We start from the raw sequence: 20,248 nt of genomic DNA, 5'->3' as shown, positions 1-20,248 counted from the left end.
GGGCCTACCAGGTCTTACCAGATGCTCCCCCCTCTTAGTCGGTGGTGCAGTCCTACCTGGAGGGCGTGCAGACTGGTGTGGGACAGCTGGCCAGGGCCTTAGAGGCTGTGCAGGGAGCCCATGAGGCCCTGGGCCAGGCTCAAAGGCAGCTCCAGGACCTGGCGGAGGGGGCTCAAACCCTGGAGCCCCTTCGGGAGCGGGTTGTCCAACACAAGCAGCTGCAGGCTCTGTCTCAACTCTTGCCCCGGCTTCGAGCAGGTGAGTGCTCCAGCATTAGTCGATGGACCCTGGCCCAGATCTTGGGACACAGGTGTGTGGGGTGGGGGTAGAGGAGTGGGGAAGGGGATACCTGGAGGGACCTCCCAGAGAGTGATGCAGGCTTTGTGTAGCATAGAAAGCCTGATGTAAAGTACCGAGTCCTTCTTCTTTGTATACTACACAAAGTGACTGGCCACCCTGCTTATCAATATCTTGAAATATGAGGGAGCTTCAAAAAGTTCATGGAAAAATGGAATGAAAAGATAAGGGAATTTTCTCCTGTGCTTTTTGAAACCCTCTCATATTTCCTTAACAAGCTGGTTAAATAGCTACTCAAGTGCCCCCTGACTGCCTTCTGAGACCCTCCCCAATATCATGTTCCATCAGTGCAAGGGTGGCCCCTGGGTCAGCAGGCCCCGAGAACTTGGCCTGAGTTTGGTTCGATTGGCCAGGGCCTCAGCTTCCTCCACAGGAGGAGGCCCCACAGCAGCCTCTGCTCCCTCTGCTTTAGTGCCTGCGGCAGTGGCCCACACACAGACCCTGATTGATGCTCGGCGGCTCCTGGAGGCCTATGTGAGCCTTAGGGAACTGGAACAGCTGCGAGAGGACACACGGGCACCCCTGGGGGGCTTGGAGTTGCCAGTCTTTGAAGGGCTGCGCCCTCTTACAGAGGCCTTGGGCTTGGCTGTGGAGAGGGCCGCAGGGGCTGCAGGACAGCTGGCCCGAGAGGACCCAGCCCAGTTGGTGGCCGCTGTGCGTGTGGCCGAGGCGGGGCACACGAGCCCACTTGGGCAGCCCCCCTGGGACTGGCGGCAGCGCTTTCTGCGGGCCTTACAGGAGGGCCTGGAACGGGTCCACTTCGGGACATCCCTGTTGCCTGGGCCAGGGGACCTTGCAGACTGGCTGGAAGCTCTGCGCGTGGCTCTGCCAGCCCAACTGGCCACAGCTGAAGCTCTAGTAGCACCCTGCTGCCCGCCGCAATACAAGGTGGTCCGCCTGTGGGCCCACACCCTGCACGGTGGCCTGCGCCGCAGCCTGCAGCAAGTCCTCGTGTGGCCTGAGCTGGGAGCCGCAGAGGCCTTCACCCTGCTGCACTGGGCACAGCACGTGTACCTCGGGTCAGTGCCCCCGGGAACGGGAGAGGGGGGCGGATCAGAGCTGGGGTTCCAGGTGACACCAACACCGCCCCTCCCTTGCCCCACCACCTGCTACTTCTAGGCCCGAAATGATGGGGAGCCTGGAGCTGGGCCCTGAAGCTGACGTGTCCCAGCTGGAGCCTCTGTTGAGCCTGGAGAACATGGAGCAGCTGGAGACCACCTTTGTGAAGCAAGTCCAGGTGAGTGATGGGGCACTGGAGCCCAGCAGCTTTGCCGATCAGCCACAGGCCTTTATGTGAGCAGTGGCACGTGTTGTCCCATGGTCACTTGTCACGGGTTCTTGTCTCTGATGCGGTCAGTGGCCTGCCACAATCTTCTGCCCCTCGCCCCTTCCCCCAGGCCAGTGTAGCCCAGTGGCTGCAGAAGGCGCTGGATGGGGAGGTGGCTGAGTGGGGCCTGGAGAAGCAGCCTGACACAGACCCATCTGGGTTTTATCACTCATCCATGCCAGCCATTGTACTGCAGGTTCGTGGGGTGGCAGCCCACAGTGGGGGGCAGGGAGGAAGGCAGGGCTAAGGGCTCTGCTGACAGCTCACCCATTCTCCTGCCTGTAGATCCTGGATGAGAACATCCGGGTCACCAGCCTGGTCGGGGAGTCACTGCAGCGGCGTATGCACGGCATGGCACTGTCAGAACTGAGCACATTTCTGAGGAGGTCTGCCAAGACGCCAATCCGATCCCAACCCCCGGCACTGCTTCCGGGACCCCAGGGTGGCTGACAGAATAGGGCACACCAGTGGCAAGGGGTTCCTGCAGACTGGACCTCGGTGTTGGGTGGTGGTGGTGGGGGGTGATGGGAAGAGCCAAATTAGGAGCTGAACTACCAGCCCAAAGATTGGTGGCTCGAACCCAGCCTGAGGCACCTCCATTTCAGGGCTTCTGAAAGGTCACAGCCTTGAACCTCCTGGGACCAGTTCTACTCTGCACATAGGGTTTCCATGAGCCAGCATCAACTCTATGGTGACTGAGGCCAAGTAGATTGTGAAGGTGCCAAGGAACAAATGTGCCATCTCTGCCCCCCTGCAGCTTCAATGATGCTCTGATCCGATTCTCCAGAGACCACCTCAGGGGTGAAGCCATAGCCCCTCACTACGTGCCCTACCTACTGGCCACACTCAATCACCACACAGCGCTCAGGTAGGAGGCATACCTGGACCGCCTTCACAAATCCTGACTGCGTATCTGTTATGGATGTAACTGGCCTGGTACCAGGCCACTGGGGCTTTGGACCCACATATCTCCAGGCCTCAATGCGGGATCTCTTGTATGACACTGGTGGTGCAGCGGATTAAACCTTGGCTTCCACTGGAAAGGTCGGCAGTTCAAACCCAGCTGCCACTCCTTGAAAGGACGATGAGGCCATTGGCTTCAGTAAAGATCACAGCTTTGAAAACCCTGTGGGGCAGTTCTGCTCTGGCTTCTAGAACTGCTGAGTCCAACTTGACAAATGGACAGTAGTGGGGCCAGTGCGGGTTCTTTGGGCACATGATCTCATCTCTCCAGACCTCAGTTTTCTCATCAGTACCAGGTGGGGGACGAGCTGTGGTGGTGTAGTGGTGATGCGTTGGGCTGTGATCTGAAAGGTCATCTGTAAGGTCAACAATTCAAAGCCACCAGCAGCTCCTTGGAAGAAAGACTGTGTTTTCTACTCCCATAAAGAGTTACAGTCTTAGGATATCAGAGGGCAGTTTTATCCTGCCCTCTAGGGTCACTGAGTCAGAATCAACTCAATGGCAGTGAGGAGGCTATGTGTGTGTATGTGTGTATGTGTGTGTGTTCTCAGAATCACATGAGATAACAGATGGAAAGTACCTCCCCAGCCCCTGGCCCAGAACAGTGCTGTTGTTCATTCGTTCAACAAATGCCTTACTCTGTTCACAGCTGTGAACAAAGCAGAAAACTTCTCTTCTCCTTGGAGCTTATGATTGGGGGTGTGGGGGAGAGTGGGAGAGGGCAGCAGAGGGCAGAACAGGAAATGATGGTTTTCACTCCCTCCCTTTATGGAGGAGCAGACAGGAACCTAAAAATAAGGCTTGCTCAAGGCCCTACCACCCATTAGAGCCCAGTCCAGCTGGGTCTAGAGACCTTCTAGCTCTGTCACTGCACTGCCCAGCCTTAGGCCTTCTGGTCCCTGGCCGCCAAACACAGGCGCCACCAGGTGGCGCCCAGGTAGCTGTACCTCAGCGGGCCCTGCAGGCCTTGGCCTTGGCCTTGGTCCTGAAGCCCCAATTTTGGTCCGTCTAGGTCATCTCTGTCCGTCCTGCAGCTTGACGGGGTGGCTTCAGTGACCTTGCCTCGGGTGGAAGCCGCACTGGACGAGCTGCAGAGGAGGATCTGCCGCCTGGTGCTGGAGGCGCTGGTGGCCGAGCTCCAGGTGCGGCTTTGTTGGGGGGCGGGAGGTGGAGAGGCACTGTCTATGGGTCTGGATCGCCCTCCTACCCCCCAGCGCCATCCCCATCCTCCCCTCAGCCCCTGTTTGCGTCTCTTCCCTCGCGTCGGTGGCTATCGAGCCCCGAGCTGCTGGACGATGTGTGCCAGAAGACAGCGAGCTTCTGCAGGGACTTCTGGCGAGTGCGGAGCCCCGCGGGCCAGGTGCGATGGGAGGGAGGGCAGGGAGAAGCGCCGGTGGGAAAGGCGACCTGGCCCCGCCTGAGCACCTGTCCCACAGCTGCTGCTGGCTGAGGCGGAGCGCACCGTGGTGCTGCAGTACCTGCACGCGCTGATGCAGGGTCGCTTAGCGTGCCGCGGAGCCGCCGAACGCACCCAGGCCGCCGAGCGCCTGCGCCAGGATGCCACACAGCTGCAGGAGCTCTTCCAGGGTTTGGTAGGAATTCCTCTGGCGAGAGGCAGATGGGCGGGGCTCCGGGGCAGGGTGGGGGCCGAGAGGCGGCTGAGACTCTACCGCTTCGGAACAGGGCCTGGAGGAGGGCGCGCAGTGCGCACCAGTGCTGCTCGCCCTCCGGGAGCTACTGAGCCTCCAGGATCCCACGCTACTTGGCCTGGAAGTGGCGGGCTTGCGGCAACAATTTCCCGACGTGAGGTGCGCAGACCCCAGGCTCGGAGGGGGGGAAGCTGGGAGCCGTGACGCGGGGTGGGGCTGACTCGCCTCCGGGTGTCCGGCAGCGAGGACCACGTTTCTGCCCTCCTGGATCTGCGCGGGGACGTGTCCCGAGAGCAGCGCCTGGCCGCACTCAGCTCTCTGCAAGCCGTCCCGCCACCCTCGCCCCCCGAGGGACGCCGCATCCTCTTCAGCCTTGTCCCCGCGCCTACACCCGTGCCATCCTCCTGCCTTCCCTCGGGGCCCTGCGCCTGACGCCCATTGCCTGCAGAATAAAGTCATGGCCTGTGGTCGCCGGGATCTACGAGTACGTGTGTTGGAGAGGGGCTGTGAAATAAAAGTGTCCGCAAAGATTAGGGGTCACGTACAGTATGGTGTGGTATCCGGGCACCCGCCCGGGTTTAAGGACTGCGACCCTACCGGGCTAGGTTCGGCCGCTGTCACGTATCGGTGCTGGGATGGAGAGCTGGAAACCTCACGGCTCCGGAGGAAGGATGGGCCGAATGTGAGTCCCCGCCCAGGGGCGTGACGCGGCGAAGGACACCGCCCCTTTCCCCTGCCTGGCTCCGCCCCTGGCTGTGGGCTAGGGTGCGCGCCACCGCGGAGACTGACGTGAACTTGCGCACCATCCAGTGAGCGTACGCGCGCCCGAGTGGTGCGTCACCAGTGTAGGCTCCGGAGTGCGGGGCGGCAGGCGACAGGCGCTGCGGAACGGGAACAGCGGCAGCCAGTAAAGGAGAGAACAGGTTGGGACGCGGCACGCGGTTGGGACCCCCAGTAGGTCGAGAGAACGCTCCACGCGTGACTTCCCCTTAGCTAATAAAGAGCCCCCTTCCATTGTCCTCCAGCCCCGCCCTCCACTGGGCACGCCCTTCACCCCATCCCCCGCCGCTTATTGGCTGTAGGTCACGCCCCTCCTCTGTGTCTCGTCCCTATTGGCCCTTTTCCATGTTATCTTCTCCCGGTTCTTTTATTAGCGAGTGCCACACCCTCTCATTTGTCACTAGACCCCGCCTTCAGTTGTCAGGGACTCCTTTGGTCCATCCATTCATTCATCAGCGTGTAGTGCTGGGCGGTTGAAACTGGGGGCCAAATGAGACTTGTCTTTGCTCTCGGGTTGTTCAAGCGATGGGGGCGGGGGGCGGGGCAGAGGACACAGACCCCGGGCTCTGACAGGGATAGCCTAGGGTGGTAGAGAAGCTGCCCAGGCATTGGGGAGCCAGTCCCTATATCCCAGGAAGCCTTCACAGAAGAGGTGAGGCCTGAACGGAGCCCTGAAGGATGGTTAAGAGTTTGCTCCAGGAAGCCACCATTGGGAGGGCATTCCTGGCAGAAGGACCCGAGACATGAAAGAAGCAGGCGTATTCTGGTCGGTGCGAGGAGGTAGGTTAAATGAAAGAAGGGGAGGTGGAGAAGACGGGCCCAGGTCGAGCCCCAGAGGCCAATGAGGAGTCCGGGAAAGCATCCAAGGAGCTGAGGAGAGTGGAGGCTGAGGTCTGGAGCCACTCTGGGCAGTTGGGGCACTGCCCGAGGAGGAAGATCCTGCCTGGGAAAGGATGATGCCAGTTCTGAGATGAACTCTTGAGGGGGGGAGGGGTGTCCCTCATTTATTGAGCTTCTGCTCTGGGTCAGACACTGCCCTGGTCTCTGACAATAATACAGAGGGACAGCCAGTTTTGCTGTGCCCCAGATGATGACAACTGGTACGACTACAAGAAGGCAAGAAAGAGGAGTTTGTGGTGGAGAGGGCAGGGGTTTCCTGTTTCCTGATAGCGTGGTGCTGTGTGGGGACCTGAGGAGAGTGGGGCAGTGAGCCATGCAGGGACACACAGGGAAACCTTCCAGGCAGGGGTGGTGTGCTCCCTTAGAGGACCTTTTAGGCATGCAGGGTCAGAGAGGGAAGACTGGTAGACTGGCCTGAAGCTTTAGACAAAGCCTCCGCCAGTGTCTTTAGAGCCATGTCAATGGATGGGATCGCGCAGGTTGTGGTTGTCGATGGAGACGCATAGCCACCCTATGGAACAGAGGAGGATGTCCCCCACAGAGTCCGTTAGGTCATCATCTTTGTCAGCAGATTGCCAGGCCTTTTCTCCTGTGGAGCCGATGGTGGATTCAGCTGCCGACCTTTCGGTTAGCTGCCAACACTTGGCCCCGGGGCATCGAAACCCCTTTCTCACCTAGCGGCCCACTGCCATCAAGCCAATTTCGATTCATCTCGACTCTCTTGGATGAGCAGATTTTCTGAGACTGTACAGCTTACAAGATCAGACAGCCTCGTCTTTCTCCCCTGGAGTGGCTACTGGCTTTGAACCTTCAGGGTGGTGCTCAGCGGCCCAATGCTTACTCCACCATCGGGGCTCTTTCATCACCTAGGCCTCCCTCGAGGTAGACCCACTGGAGCCCATTCTGACTCACAGAGACCCAGTAGGACAGAGTAGAACTCCACCTGTGGGACACCTTGGGTTTCCAAGACTGTACGCCTTCATGAGAGCAGAGAGCCTCACCTAGGTAGCCAAGTACTAATGGAGAAAAGGTTCCATAGATAAGCCCTGGAACATTACTCTGTGTGTGTGTGTGTGTGTGTGTGTGTGTGTGTGTGTGTGTGTGTGTGTGTGTGTGTTGGAGTCGGGGGGCAGAGGGTCCTGGGAAGTAATGATGAATCAGCAAAGGAAACAGAGAAGGACCAGCCAGGGAGGGAAGTGGAGAACCAAGGAAGAGGGCCCTGGCAGCCAAGTGGACATGCCTTTCCAGGAGGATGTGATTAATTGCTCCGTATAAAGATCATCAGTGACCTTGGCAGATCTGCTTTGATGGGAGAGTAGGGACTTAGTAAACACTGCATTGGAGTGCACTGAAGACTGAACAGGAAAGAAAGAATTGGAGATGGAGTCGATGACTCTTAGGGGCAGCTGGAGGGAAAAGCAATGGGGCGGCTAGGTGAAAGCATTGACGGTCCAGCCAGGGTATTGTTTTGTTTCTCTGAGTGGAGAAATAACAGCATGGGCTTCCGCTGATGAAGAGACTCCAACCGGGAGGCTGAAACTGCTGAGGCAGGAGAGAGGAGAAATACTGGACTTGTGTCCCTGAGCAGGACAAGGGTGGGCTTGGCTGGAGAGAATGGAGTGGACTGAGGCCTGGTGCAGAGTCACGGTGAGCGGCCTGCCACTGGGCGTGGCTGACAGCTGGGATGGTGCCACTACAGAGGGAACAACTGCAGAAGAAGCAACTGCTAGGAGGGCAGGCCAGGGATTGGCTTGAGCTTCCCGAAGCTTCTCCCTGCTCCCCCACCCCACTCCAAAAGCTAGTGTTAATTTGGATTTGGACAGATGGACCTGGGAGCTGGCCTAAGCCAAGGTCAGATGGTTGGAGGAGGGAGGCAGGCCCAGGTGGGAGGGGAGGGGCTGAGAAGATGACTTAGGTGGCGTTTGCTGCTGCACGGTTCTGACTCTGGGCAGGGTGCAGGGGTGAGACTTACAGGAAAAGGGGGTCTCCTTGCTCTCAGGAGCTCACAGACTGAGGGGTCCCTAGGAACCCCTCATCCTGGATGGCCTGTGAAGCTCTTCCTCCTGCATTCACCCAGCCCAGCCTAGTTGGGTGCCAGCCAGAGGTTGGGGGAAGTCACCCAGACCTCAGCAAGGGCCTCTGGGCCTCACCAATTGCATGCCTTCCTGTGTCCTCAGAGGTTGACCGTGAGGGGAGTTGGAGTGGCCCAGCCGGATGTGACCCACAGGACAGAATGGTATTGGACTCTGGGGCCCAGGTGTATGAGCAGGCACCCCCCAGCCCACCTACCAGTCCCCTCTCCCTGCGCACCAGGCTAAAGCCTGCAGATGGAGATGGGCCTCTTCTATACCCCTGGTCTCGGCCCCTGCATCTGCCCCTGCCCTTGCCCCTGCCCCTGGCTCTGTCCGTTCCTTCAGCACTTCGGGATCCCCGGCCTGAGGCCAAGCCCCTCTCAGAGCTGCACTGCCGCAGCCACATGCGTCGCAGTGAGAGTACCTGCACCGTAAATTGCACTGGCCGCCAGGGGCGTGGCAGCCAGGGGCGAGCCCCACCTGCACGGGGATGGAACCCAGGCGTGGGCACCTTGCGGCCTGCAGCCTCCCTGCCTCACATTGCTAAGACCCGAAAGGATCCAGGCCGTGTTGCCAACAAGAGCCCCTGCATGTTGGTGGCCCTGCGACCGATCAACATGGACAGTGAGCGGGACAAGTTCTTCCAGTCGCAGTTCACCTATAACCCGCAGTTCAAGTACCAGGAGCCCATGCCCACTGCAGTACTGGAGAAGTACTGCGAGGCATCCGGGCAGTTCATTCACCAGGTCAGTCCCAACCGCCCCCCTCACTCAGACCCCAACCGCCCGAGAGGCCTGGCCTGATCAGCCCTCACTGCCCTGATCAGCCCTCACTGCCCTGTGTGCAGGCGGTTGGCATCATTGAGGCTGTCCTGGAGAAGTTTGGTACCTATGAACACTTTGAGGCCGCCACCGGGGGCCAGCTGCTGAGCAAGAGCCAGATCTGGTCCACTGTGCGCAAATACATGCAGAAGGAGGGCTGCGTGGGGGAGGTGAGCTTCCCCTGCCTGCCCAACCCACCCTGCCTCAAAGCACCTCAAAGCAGGCTGCCTAGCAGGTGCTGCCAGCCCACCTGGTAACTTTGCCCTGGTCTTTGCCCCTGGGAGTTGGGGGCTGGCTCAGAGCGCAGCTGGTGTCCGGCCTGGTGGCCTGGGGCTAGTGGCTGGCCATGGCTCAGGGCACTGTACCTGCAGGTGGTGGTGCAGCTGAGCGAGGACCTGCTGTCCCAGGCCGTGATGATGGTGGAGAACAGCCGGCCCACGCTGGCCATCAACCTGACAGGAGCTCGCCAGTACTGGCTGGAGGGCATGCTACGGCACGAGATAGGTCAGGGGGTCCGTGGGCAAGGGGGTAGTGGGGTGGGAAGGTGAATGTGGATGAGAGGGGATTGGGAACTGAGATGGGGTCAGTGAGGGGCCCCAGGAACCCCACCTCCCCTTTCCCCCCCTTGGCCCCCTCCTTGGCCTGCAGCCTCCTTCACAGAGATAGGAAGGGTCATGCCTGCACCTCTGGGGCTCAACCCTTAAACCCCTTCAAAGTGTCTCTCTCAGATCTCTCTTGGTGCTGAGGTTAGAGGGAACACCACTGGGCTCCCACCAGCCTGGCCAGCATGCAGGCCCTCCAGGGTGGGTAGGAGGCTGGAGGGATTGTCTGAGGACCTGGAGCCCGCTTCAGGAGGGCCTAGGGTTGTAGGGTGGCGCCTCTCTGCCTGCCCTGCCTCAGCAAGAAAGCTGCCACCGGCCTGCGTGCTGTCAGCATGATCAGGGCAGAAGGACAGGGTGCTGTCCGTGTCCACGCTCCCCTCACTGGGGCTGAGGACATTGTGACTTTGGGGCAGTGTGAGGATGTGAGCGAGGGGGGTGTCCTGCTTCCGAGACTCTACTGAGGAGGTTCTTCCCTTAGTGTGTGGGGTCGGGTGAGCTTTTGCCCGGAGAGGAGCGGGGAGGGAGGGAGGGGGTTGAAGGGAACTGTGACAAGAGCCCCTGAGTGGAGTGAGTCTGGGACCTGGAGGATGTGCGAGGTGGCCTTGCCAGATAGAGGTCCTGCTGCCAGGAGGCAGGGCCAGGGGGCAAGGGGAGGGTCCCTGGGCCGGCCCACCCAGCGCTGTCTCCCCACGCCCGACCTCCCTGCAGGCACCCACTACCTGCGGGGCGTGAACAATGCACAGCAGCCATGGCACAGCGCCGAGGGCCGGGCGCAGTTCGGGCTGCAGCCAGCCAACCCCACAGAGGAGGGTCTGGCCAGCCTGCACAGCGTGCTCTTCCGCAAGCAGCCCTTCCTGTGGCGGGCCGCCCTGCTCTACTACACCATCCACCAAGCCGCGCACATGTCCTTCCGCCAGCTCTTCCAGGACCTGGAGCGCTACGTGCAGGACGCCAACGTGCGCTGGGAGTACTGCGTGAGAGCCAAGCGCGGCCAGACAGACACCTCGCACCCTGGTGGGTGGCTGCATCAGAGGCCGAGTTGTCCTGAACTGGGGGCAGGAGCGGGGAGGAAGAGGATGAGGAGGGAGGGCGGGGGCAAAGGACCAGGCCTCCGATCCAGGGTCTCATAGCTCCCCTCCATCCCACGCTCCCAGGTTGCTTCAGCAAAGACCAGGTATACCTGGATGGCATCGTGCGCATCCTGCGGCACCGCAAGAGCATCGATTTCCAGCTGCTGACCTCACTGGGCAAGGTGAGAGGCCAGGGGCTGCAGAAGGCCGTCGGTTTTGCCCCCTTCCTGAACTATTCCAATCCTCGGATGGGTTGCTTGCCTGCGAGGTGGGTGCCTGGGCGCTCTAGAGAGGGCAGCGAGGGCAGAGGTGGACATGGGAGGCTAAAGGCCGGCTATATTGTCACTCAAAGAGGAGGGTCCAGGGTCAGAAGGCGGTCACGAAGGTATGGTGAGGACCAAGTCGCTGGCCCTAGGCATTTGTGCCAGGAGGGGAGGGGCGCAGTAGAGCTGAATGGCACAGGAGCTTGCTCTAGAAGCTTTTTACTGGATGACTTGTGGGGAGAGTGGTGGATGGGAGAGTCTCAGGGGCAGGGGGCAGGCTGACCTGGCCATACAGGTGGAGTGGAGAAAGGAAGGAATGAGCTGGGGAGTTAGAGAATGGCATCCCTCTTTTAAGTCAGAGCTTCCTGGCGGCTTGTTGGAGATGGGAGTCCGGAGGATGTCCTGGGGAAGGCTCACGAATGATTAGACACCTGAGTATGGAGGTGGGGAGAGAGGTTAGGCTGCAGGGAGGAGTGGGGTGTGTACACAAGGCAGAAATGAGAGCCGAGACCCAGGACTGAGCTGGAGGTGCATATGTCGGAGGACAGGAAGAGGAAGGTGAAGTGGCAGAGAAAGGAGTCCCAGGAGCACTGGGTCATGAGTATTCATCTAGGGTTGAGACCAGCGGCCAGAGTGCTCTGCCTACTCCTGAGACCCAGTGCCCTCCCCTTCAGGTATCTTATGAGGATGTGGACCACCTGCGGCCCCACGGGGTGCTGGACAAGGTCCGGGTGCCTCACTTCATGCATGACCTGGCACGCTACCAGCAGCAGTTGGAACACATCATGGCCACCAACCGGCTGGATGAGGCAGAGCTGGGCCAGCTGCTGCCAGACTGAGATTGGTCGGGGGGCACAGGCGAGGCCCTGGATAGGGGGGCTGCCGGCTGGCCCCCTGAACAAGAAGCTGTCTGCTCTGTGCTTCCACAGCCCGGGTGTTTCTTGGAGAGCTGGGAGGGCAGGAGCATCCTGGGTAGGACACTGGCTAGCTTCCACGAAGCTGGGGACCAGCAGCCAGCCGCATGGCAGGCAAACCAGTGATGAACAGAGGGGAGGCTGGGCCAGCTGGGGAGCTGAGCATGGATTGGGGAGGGGGGTTGGGAATAGAAACTTGTTCCTGCATGAGGCACCCTGATGTTTGATGAGCCCAGCCCTTCCCTTCCCCCACCTGGTCCCTTGGTGCTCCATCAGCTTCCACGCTGTCTACCTCTCACTGGGTCCTGGTGGAGATTGGGACCCTTCTCCTGGGGTGATGGCCTGAGCCTGGGCTCCTAGCTTTCACACAGGCTGAAGGGGCAAGGGTCCTTGTGGTAGAGACCCAGCTGGCCTGGGATGGGCTTCTCAGGACTTTGCCTCTACCACGGGTTGCATATAGTCCTTGTGTATGCGCTCTGCTTCCTAAGGTTGAGAGGCAGCCCCTGAAGGGGGGGGATGGCTCCCCTAGAAGGCACTGGTTGTTCTCAGCCCTACTCCCATCGCTCTCTCTCTCTGCCTCAGGCCTGTGAGCCCAGGGCAAGCGCTCATCCACCCCTGCATCCACCCCTTTCCCCTTTCCCAGCCTCAGCTAGTCCTGTCTTTGCCTTCACAGCTGGTTCTCATGAAGGGTGATGTAAACTGACAGCACCCAGTCAGCAAACCTGAGGGGCAGCCCCCTAGGGTTTGTTGTCCCTAGCCCTGAGCCCCCCTGGACCAGGGAAGGCGCAGAGGTAGCTGTTGCTTCCAGTTTTACCGCAGACTCACTGTGTGAGGCTGACCCAGCCCCACAGCTTCTCTGGGCTGCACATTTCCCACCAGTAAAACGCAGAAACACAGCCGGAACGTCCTTATTCATTCAGTCAAGAACGCGGACGCCCAGAACAGCCCCTTGTTTGCCAATGACTGGTCAGTGTCCTCACTGAACTCCCAGTGCAGGGGCAGCCAGGCCCTACAACAGCGATGGCAAGTCTGTGGGCTCAGTCTACCTACCGAAGGATCCATGTTGTCCCTCCCGCTAATCTCTCACCCAAGGCTTTCTGAGCTCTGAGAGAGAAGCCCCCTTTGCTAGCTCTCTGATTTAAGCCCAGGGCTGTCATGCAGGGGAGTCAGTGCCTGGGCTACTGAGGGTGGGCATGGGGCTGAGCCTTGGGCATGGAGGGACATAGAGCTTACAGGTCTTTGGTACTCAGGGGCACGCACCCAGCTACCACCAGTTCCGGAACAAAGACCAGGAATCATGGAGCGAGGCCAGGCCGCCCCCTCAGGCGTTTGTTCACTTCCTTAGGCGCTGGGTCACTTGGAGGCTTGGTGGCAGTGACCCCGAGTCCCTCCTGGTTTGGGCAGGAAGCCGCTGGTAGGTGCTTTGGTCTTCAGAAATCTAAAAGCAGAAGATAATTGGGGGGGTGGCGGTGTCAGTGAGGTGGGACCCACCGGCCACTACCACTTTCCACTTCCTGACCCTCCAGCCAGTCAGGTGTAGGGTTAGGCCAAGCACACACCTTCTGACCCCGCCTCTGCTGCGTCGTCCCAGGCGCAGGAACAGTTGCAGTCGGGCTCCGGCTCGGGCGCAGGCTCCGGCTCCGGCTCCGGCTCGGGCGCAGGCTCCGGCTCCGGCTCCGGCTCGGGCTCCGGCTCCGGCTCCAGCTCCGGTTCAGGCTCTACCTCCAGTGCAGGTTCTGGATCCATTTGGGGTTCTGGCCCTGGCTGAATCCTGTCAGAGGCTTCCGGCTCGGGCTCCTCGGGGATCCCAGACTGCACCGCCTCAGAGCTCTCAGGGCCCCCAGCATCATCCCCTTCAGAAGCCCTGGGCAGTCCGGGCCAAGCAGTTCCCGAGCCGGGAGTCTCGGGCGTCCAGTGGCCAGGACATGGAGGGTCGTAGCTGCGGTCCCGGTAGCCTGGGGTGGGGGTGAGGATTGTTTTTAGTACCCTTTCTTACTTTTCTCTGCAAACACCCAATCAGGAGACAACTCCGCCTCCCGCTTAGTGTTGGCCCCGCCCCCGCTCCGTCCCCGCCTTCTCGAGCGCGCTCACCAGGGCCCACGTGCTGCCAGTCCCAAGCCGGGTCCGGCGCGCGCGCGGTACGCTGGGCACAGCGCAGCAGCTCGCTGCAGGCGGCCTCGCCCTTGCCCTGCACCACCAGCAGCAGGCGGCGCACCCTGCGCTCGGCGTCGGGCAGCGCGTCCAGCGCCTCGTACTCCGCCTGGGTGAGCACGCCCTGTGCCAGCAGCGAGTCCAGCAGCAGCCCGGAGTCGGCTTGCAGCGTCTCCACCAACCGTTTCCGCTCGCGATCAATCATCTCCGATGGCCGCTCCTGCGCGTTGCCCATGGTCCAGGCTGCATGATGGAAGGGCAGAGGGCTAATGGGCGCCAGAGCTCCCTCGCCCTGACCTCCAGTGTGCGAGCGCCCGACGTTCACCCTGAGTGGGCTTCTGTTCATAGCCCTCTCTGGCCCTGTGGTCCTGTCTCTTCCTCTCTCCTTTTGTGTGCCGAGTGCTGCCAAGTCTCTCTATCCCCCCCTCCCCCAGCGCCCCCAGTCACCGCATACTGTTACAGGCCTGGCCTATCCGGCCGCCCTTCCGGAGAATTCAGTCACTCCCATAGCGTAGGACTGATTGTGCCCATTTTACAGATGAGAGGCTTGAAGTGAGCAAGAGGCGGAGCTGGAATCAGACTTGGTCCAGCTTGAGTGCAGAACGAAATGTCAGCCCTAACCAGCTGCCGCCACCCCTCCCACTGCCCCTCAGTGCTCTAGCCACGTCCCACCACCCTGCACAGCCAGACCTTTCTACCGCCCTCCACCACTCAGTGTTCTCAGAATTCCTGAGCCCCTGGCACCTCTTTGAGCCTATGCAGCTGTTGTTCCCTAAGTCTGGACAGCCCTTCCCCTCCCTTCACCTGATGGGCCCATTCTCCAAGACCCAAATATTCCCTTGTCCACTCCCAATTCTAATTCAGGCAGGCTCCTTCGGTAAGCTCCAGGGAACACCATACACCCTCACCGCGTCATAGTTTACTATACCACCGCGCACTGCACACACACTCGGCGAGAACACACACGCCCTCGCCACCCACGGTTAGCAAAGGGCTTCCAAGTACTCCCAATCACTGGGGTGGGGGTAGGCATGGGAAGAGGCGGGAATCAGCATCTAAGTATCCATTGAATTGGCTCCCCCTTCGCCACCACTCCTTCCTGATGGCCGCTGCCTCCTCCCTTCATCCCAAGCTGTGCCCTTTGTCTGAGCTGGGTACTTGCCACCCGGGCTGATTGGTGCTCAAATGCTCTTTCTGCCCCTGAGCCAGTCTTTCAAGATCCTAGGGCCTTCAAGATCCTTCTCAGAGGGTCCTGGTGAAACTTGTGGGAGCCTTTGCGCATGTGCACCCGCCCGCACCGCGGAAGCCCTTCCCTCTCTACCCACTCCCAAGCTTCAAGGGTCCTGCATGGGCCGGGGCTCACCGACCTCCTCCAGGCGTGGTTCCCGGGCGTGGGACTCCGCTTCTGTCTAATCTCAGTGTCTCTCCCTCCCGGAGCCCAGTGGGTGGGGCTGTCTCACTCACACGGCAGATGACAGTGCAGAAAATGCTGGGCCATGGCTCCCGCGGGAGGGGGAAGGCGGGGACCAGGAACACAACAGCTGTGGCGGGGGCAGGGGGGGCCCCAGGGCTGCCAGGAACCAGCCCGGCAGCGGCCAACTTAGGTCCTACGTCGTACGCTGGCTAGGGATGTAGCCATACTCATAGTTGGCTTTCTCCTCTGACTCCCAGCGCCCCGAGATGGGTCTGGGAAGGGCGGGGGCATAGATAGTTCGCTTTGCTGCCCCATTCTGGGCCTGCCCATTCCCAGGAATTTTGCTCCAGTGTTCTCAGGGACTCTCTCCTTTGGGTCTTGGGTCTCTCCTTTCTGCCGGTCACAGCTGATCCTCAGAGATAGGGACTGGTTTACCCAGGGCCATGCAGAGCCGGACTTGGCCTGGAAACTCGCTAGGCAGGAAAGCTACCGGTGGGCTCCCCAGGCCCCTCCACCTCCGTCAGGACTGCCTCCACTCAAAACCATAGGATCTGGACGCATCTACGAATGAATACAAGGTCGCCCTCTACCCACGACTTCTATGCTTCTTAATCTTAGAGAAAAGAGACCAGAAACTGAGAAAAATGCAGTTTTATATGCAGGGATAGGCAGGGGAGTGAGAGTGGCTGTGGAGTACAGGAGCCGGGCTTTGCTCAGCCTTAGGCTGGGGGCTCCTGGAAGCCGAGAAGAGTGAGCCCCGTGGTACCAGCCCCTGGGCTTAGCTGGCTCTCCAGGGGAGGGCACTCAGGGGCAGGGGCTGGCTCCGGAGCGCTGGTAGGAGACTTGGCAATCCGGGGGACTGTAAATGGTGAAAGCCCCAGGCAGGCTGAGGGCTGGCCCTCCCAAAGCCGCTGGGACATCCAGCAGGAGTGGCCTCCCAAGGTGGGAATCCTTAACTAGAAAGAATGGAGTTTGGAGGAGAGAAAGGAGTTACTATTCCTCCTCCTCCACTTCTTGGAGAGGCAGTGCCCCCCTGCACACTCTGAAACACCTATTGGGTCTCTCCCCCCCAGCAAAGAGCGAGCATGTGGTTGAGGGAGCTCTCAGAAGCACAGCTTGAACTGGGGGTGCAGGCAAGCTTTCCTTCAAAACAGATTTGTCCACTTGTTATCCCTCACAACACTCCTGGACTCCCCAGGTCGATAGTCACCCTAACATTACCTGGGCCCTGGGAAGTGAACCCCTTGATTGACAGCTCAGTATCACCTCTCTCTGGCATTGAAGGCTGCACCTGCATAGAAGCACCCCAGGGCAGCTGGGTGGGAGGTCTGGGGAATTCTCTAGGCTCCTGGGCCAGTGCTCCTCACAAGTCAGGATTTTGACTCTGAGAGCACTAGCCCAGACCCACAGGGCTTGGTTAAGCTGGCCCCAGGCCCCGGTCCCCCAACCTCAGCCCCTCTTACCAGGGATGGCTCCAGGTTCACATCCATCAGGGTCCACTCGCACCCTGAGAGGCTGGGGTCTAACACCTGAGGGGAGCATGAGGTGAGGTCAACAGGGTGGGGGTAGGGCCTCCTGTCCTAGGCCATGCCCTCAGCCACAGGGGTACTCACATCCAGGGGCCCTGCAGGCTCCAGACTTTCTGGGGAACCTTGAAACAGCATGGGAGGCAGCAGACTCTCTGAGCTCCGGCACCTCTCCAGGTCTAGAGTCTCCCTATACACAGAGAACTGCTGTTGGCTGGCAGTGCCCACCCTCCTCTGTTAGATCCTCCACCCCCAACATACTCAGAAGGTCTCAACTTCCTATCTGGGCCCTGGGTTTGGGCTGTGGGGTTGGGGTTGGGGGAAATACCCCCTTCCTATGCTGCAAGTATACATGTCCTTGGCTCTTAAAGTGCTACGCACATCATGGAGCAGTTACCTCAGGGAGCTTGTGTGACTCAGAGATGTGGACTGACCCAACCAGTGGCAGGAAAGTCTGCACTTTAATAAGCTCCCCATCCTCCGTCCCCTACCCCTTTCCAGCAAGTAGGTTCTCTTTTGTCTGCAGAGTAGCCTCAGCCTTCATCACCAGCAGCAGGCTGTTCTTACCTGGCAGGAACCTCCCTGTGGTCCCTTGGTTCAGGCTGCTGGGCATTCCGGGACCCCTTGGGGCTGACGCGCCCTTTCCCTTCCAGGATGGCCTGGACCACAGCCACAGGCAGTAGTGGGGGGGCTGTCACGCAGAAGTCACACTGGTTTGGGGCCAGGGCCAGCCCAGCCTCGACTTTCCCCCCTGGACTGGCTGGCTCTTCTTTGAGCAGGGCCAGACCCTTCTCCCTGCACCAGAGAAAAGCTTCAACCAGACCCTGGCACTGCCCTCTCCCCCAAGCCCGAGAGCCATCCCCCAGCTGCCAGCCCCTTCTCCACTGGCCCCCAAAAGAGTAGCCCCCATCCCCTTACCTCCCACCACCACTGGAGGAAGGAAGTCCAGGCCCAGTTGGGGATCTGGGGTCTTCGGGAAGGTCAGAGATGATGGGCCCCCTGGTCCGGAGCGGGCTGCTGAGCCTGGAGGTGGCCTCTGGCAGTGGCTACAAGTAGAAGGCCAATGCTAGCCCCTGACCTCATGTCACAGGGAGAGCCAGAACTCCACAGCACCCACCAGGTCCAAGTCTGAGGAAAGAGGCCTGAGGGGCTGAGCTGGGGTCTAACAGGAAGTTGGAGGGGGGTGCTCTCTTCTTTTGGAGGGAATGAAAAGACTCATCACAGCCCAGCTGTCCCCTTAGGGAAGAGAAGCAGTGCCCACTTACTGACTGGATAAAGTAGGGGTCCTGCAGGAGGGCCCCAGGTAGCGGGCAGCTGAACTTGGCAGGTGGTGGGCATGCGCCCCCCTCATCCAGCATCAGGGACCTGTGCAGGGTAGTCTAGGCGTGAGCAGGGGGCAGGGCAGGCTCTGTCCTCATCTCATGCTCTTCAGCCTCCCCCTCCCTCCCACAGGCCCCAGCAGCCAAGTCAGCAAAGCTGAGGCCAGTTGCCAGGGCATCAGTCACATGCTGGAGGCAGAAGGGGCTCCCGCAGAGATGGGGGCCAGGCAGGATAGCCGATGGGGAGGGGGTGGGGAAGGCTGATGGGGTGAGGAGCCCTACAGGGAGGGAAAGGAAGGAGGATGCCTAGAGGAGGATTCTGGGGAGGGTGTTCCAGACAGGGGCCTCTGGAGGGTCCTGGAAGGGCGGAGGCGGAGAGATGGGGCCGGGCCAGCGCCCCTGACGCGCTCACAGCTGTCTCTTGGTTCCGGTGCTGCTGGACCCTGCCGGAAGTGGCCCCAAGAGGCACTGGATCAGCTGAGGAAGAAGCAGAGGGCCAGTTGACTCTCCACCAGCCTCCGCATTAACCGGCAGGAAGAGGAAAACTTGGGAGTTGACGGATGGGAGTGGGACAGGGCGGGAAGGGGCTTGGGAGGCGGAGCGAGTAGAGGGTGAGGAAAACCTTGCCAATGACCCGGTGCTGCTGCCCGTGGCTCTGCCGCAGGGTCACCACCTCCCGCCAAAGGAGCTCGTTCTGCCTGCGGGAGGGGAGAAGGGAACTGAGGCACCCGAGAGCCCGCCCAGAAGACAGAAGAAAGTGCAGGCGGAACCGAGGCCACCTGGATGGTCCCCAGAAGCCTACGCTGTGGCCCATTTGTCCGAAGAGGAGTGCTGAGGCCCTAGAGAGGAAGGGGCTGCCCAGAGCTCCCCAGGCCGGTCCCCTCCCTCTCTCCCTCCCTCCCTCCCAGACCCCACCTCGGACCGCACTGCCTGAGCTCGCGCAGCCGCGCCTCCGCGCTCTCCTGCGCTCCCCGCAGAGCTTGCACTTCGCCCAGCAGCCGCCCCAGGTCCTCCGGGCGCCAGCGACCGTCGTCAGTGCGCAGCGCGGGCACCTGCGGGCAACAGTCACCGTCCAGATAGGGCTGCGGAGGGCAGGGCTGCTGTCCCCACACCTCCACGCCGGCGGCAGCAGCCACCTTGCGCCGCACGCGCTCCAGGAGCTGCTCGTGACCGCGCAGGAAGCTCGGGTGTTGGAATTGGACGTGGTCGCGCTCTGGCCGTAGCAGACCTCCCTGTTCGATGCTCACCACCTTCCGGAACCCGTCTGGGGAGAGATCAGGGCGTGAATGCGCCCACCCTCGGGCACCCGTCCCACTCCTCCAACCCCCCCTCTGCTCCGGGTGCGGCGCGAGGACTCACACATGTTGAGTTGTCGCACAAAGCTGGCCATGTTGCTGTGTTTGAAGTACTGGGGCAGCACCTCCTTGGCGAAGCGGTTCTGGTCACTTACGAGGAAACTGGTGCCGCTCTGCGGAGAACCCAGGAGAAATCCGAAGGGATGGTGGGCGGTGGGGGCACAGGGGCACCCCTGCCCTGGCCCCTTCTCTGCCCTCACTAACTCTGGGAACCCGTCCTGCGCACAGGACCACGGGGACGGGGGCCAAGGCAAGTGAGAACCGGCTGTGTCGTCCAGATGAGAAGCTGCCAATGCTCCCCACCGGAGCCGGCCAGTTCTAGGAAAGGGGTCTGTTTTGGAGCAGCGGACATCGCTTGATGAGTCGAGAGCCGTGCCCGCCCCCCGCCCCCGTCCCTTCTGCTGCATCAATCACTAAATGGTACTAAATGACTTCAAGTATCCCTTGGGCTCAAGGTCTCCAGCGGGCGCCTACCCAAGTGTGTCCCAGACCCAGGACTCCAAGGACCCACAGCCCCATCCCAGAAAGGGGTTCGGTAGGGCATGGAGGCGGGACCCCTGGGAGAGTCTTGGGACCCCGAGCCCTCACCGGGCTCCAGCAGATCAAGTGGTCCGTGCCCGGGTCGCCCACCAGAGCCCATAGCTTCCCCAGGAAGGCAGGCACGGGGCTGGGGCCCGGCTCCGAAGGCAGTGGGGCGGACGCTTCCTGCATAGCGCAGTCTCACCCGGCTCTGCGCTCGCTCTCTCCACGAGTAAGCGCTGCCAC

At 60.8% G+C, this 20,248-nt stretch overlaps 4 protein-coding genes across 8 annotated transcripts in view; 2 read left to right on the top strand and 2 right to left on the bottom strand.

Annotated features, from left to right (window-relative positions):
* EXOC3L1 (exocyst complex component 3 like 1) overlaps positions 1–4,829 on the top strand; it is a 5,601-nt gene extending 772 nt beyond the window's left edge. The window contains exons 4-14 of the mRNA XM_045293559.1: positions 39–258; positions 770–1,376; positions 1,477–1,594; positions 1,755–1,880; positions 1,970–2,070; positions 2,442–2,552; positions 3,660–3,789; positions 3,885–4,007; positions 4,084–4,239; positions 4,331–4,455; positions 4,539–4,829. Of these exons, the coding sequence (XP_045149494.1) occupies positions 39–258; positions 770–1,376; positions 1,477–1,594; positions 1,755–1,880; positions 1,970–2,070; positions 2,442–2,552; positions 3,660–3,789; positions 3,885–4,007; positions 4,084–4,239; positions 4,331–4,455; positions 4,539–4,728 (2,007 nt within the window). The 3' untranslated portion in view covers positions 4,729–4,829. The remainder of the gene's footprint in view (positions 1–38; positions 259–769; positions 1,377–1,476; positions 1,595–1,754; positions 1,881–1,969; positions 2,071–2,441; positions 2,553–3,659; positions 3,790–3,884; positions 4,008–4,083; positions 4,240–4,330; positions 4,456–4,538) is intronic.
* Positions 4,830–5,117: 288 nt separating this feature from the next.
* Positions 5,118–12,614, top strand: KIAA0895L (KIAA0895 like). Of its 5 annotated transcripts, none has more exons than XM_045293878.1 (7): positions 5,118–5,219; positions 8,154–8,794; positions 8,875–9,039; positions 9,241–9,373; positions 10,180–10,485; positions 10,626–10,723; positions 11,479–12,614. In XM_045293878.1, the coding sequence occupies exons 2-7, from the start codon at positions 8,210–8,212 to the stop codon at positions 11,641–11,643; spliced, it is 1,452 nt and encodes a 483-aa protein (XP_045149813.1). In that variant the 5' UTR covers positions 5,118–5,219; positions 8,154–8,209; the 3' UTR covers positions 11,644–12,614. The 5 variants fall into 5 exon arrangements, with proteins under 5 accessions (XP_045149813.1, XP_045149812.1, XP_004704679.2 ...); XM_045293877.1 differs by lacking the exon at positions 5,118–5,219 and adding an exon at positions 5,681–5,856; XM_004704622.2 differs by lacking the exon at positions 5,118–5,219 and having other exon boundaries at positions 8,017–8,794; positions 8,896–9,039.
* On the bottom strand, positions 12,611–15,327 carry NOL3 (nucleolar protein 3). Its single transcript, XM_004704841.2, has 4 exons — positions 15,237–15,327; positions 13,810–14,112; positions 13,278–13,673; positions 12,611–13,156 (listed from the first exon to the last, which is right to left on the bottom strand). Exons 2-4 carry the CDS (start codon positions 14,102–14,104, stop codon positions 13,149–13,151), a joined length of 699 nt encoding a protein of 232 aa, XP_004704898.2. The 5' UTR covers positions 14,105–14,112; positions 15,237–15,327; the 3' UTR covers positions 12,611–13,148.
* Positions 15,328–15,919: 592 nt separating this feature from the next.
* HSF4 (heat shock transcription factor 4) lies at positions 15,920–20,194 on the bottom strand. Its single transcript, XM_045293797.1, has 13 exons — positions 20,072–20,194; positions 19,488–19,596; positions 19,265–19,392; positions 19,056–19,180; positions 18,751–18,826; positions 18,541–18,605; positions 18,075–18,174; positions 17,728–17,855; positions 17,377–17,604; positions 16,897–16,999; positions 16,747–16,812; positions 16,505–16,574; positions 15,920–16,239 (listed from the first exon to the last, which is right to left on the bottom strand). The coding sequence occupies exons 1-13, from the start codon at positions 20,192–20,194 to the stop codon at positions 16,088–16,090; spliced, it is 1,473 nt and encodes a 490-aa protein (XP_045149732.1). The 3' UTR covers positions 15,920–16,087.
* Positions 20,195–20,248: the final 54 nt, after the last annotated feature.

The sequence above is a fragment of the Echinops telfairi genome, unplaced genomic scaffold, assembly GCF_000313985.2.
Source record: "Echinops telfairi isolate 266 unplaced genomic scaffold, ASM31398v2 ScPeMD7_2291;HRSCAF=2852, whole genome shotgun sequence".
In the NCBI taxonomy this organism is placed as follows: domain Eukaryota; kingdom Metazoa; phylum Chordata; class Mammalia; order Afrosoricida; family Tenrecidae; genus Echinops; species Echinops telfairi.
This window is presented reverse-complemented; position numbering and strand designations above follow the sequence as displayed.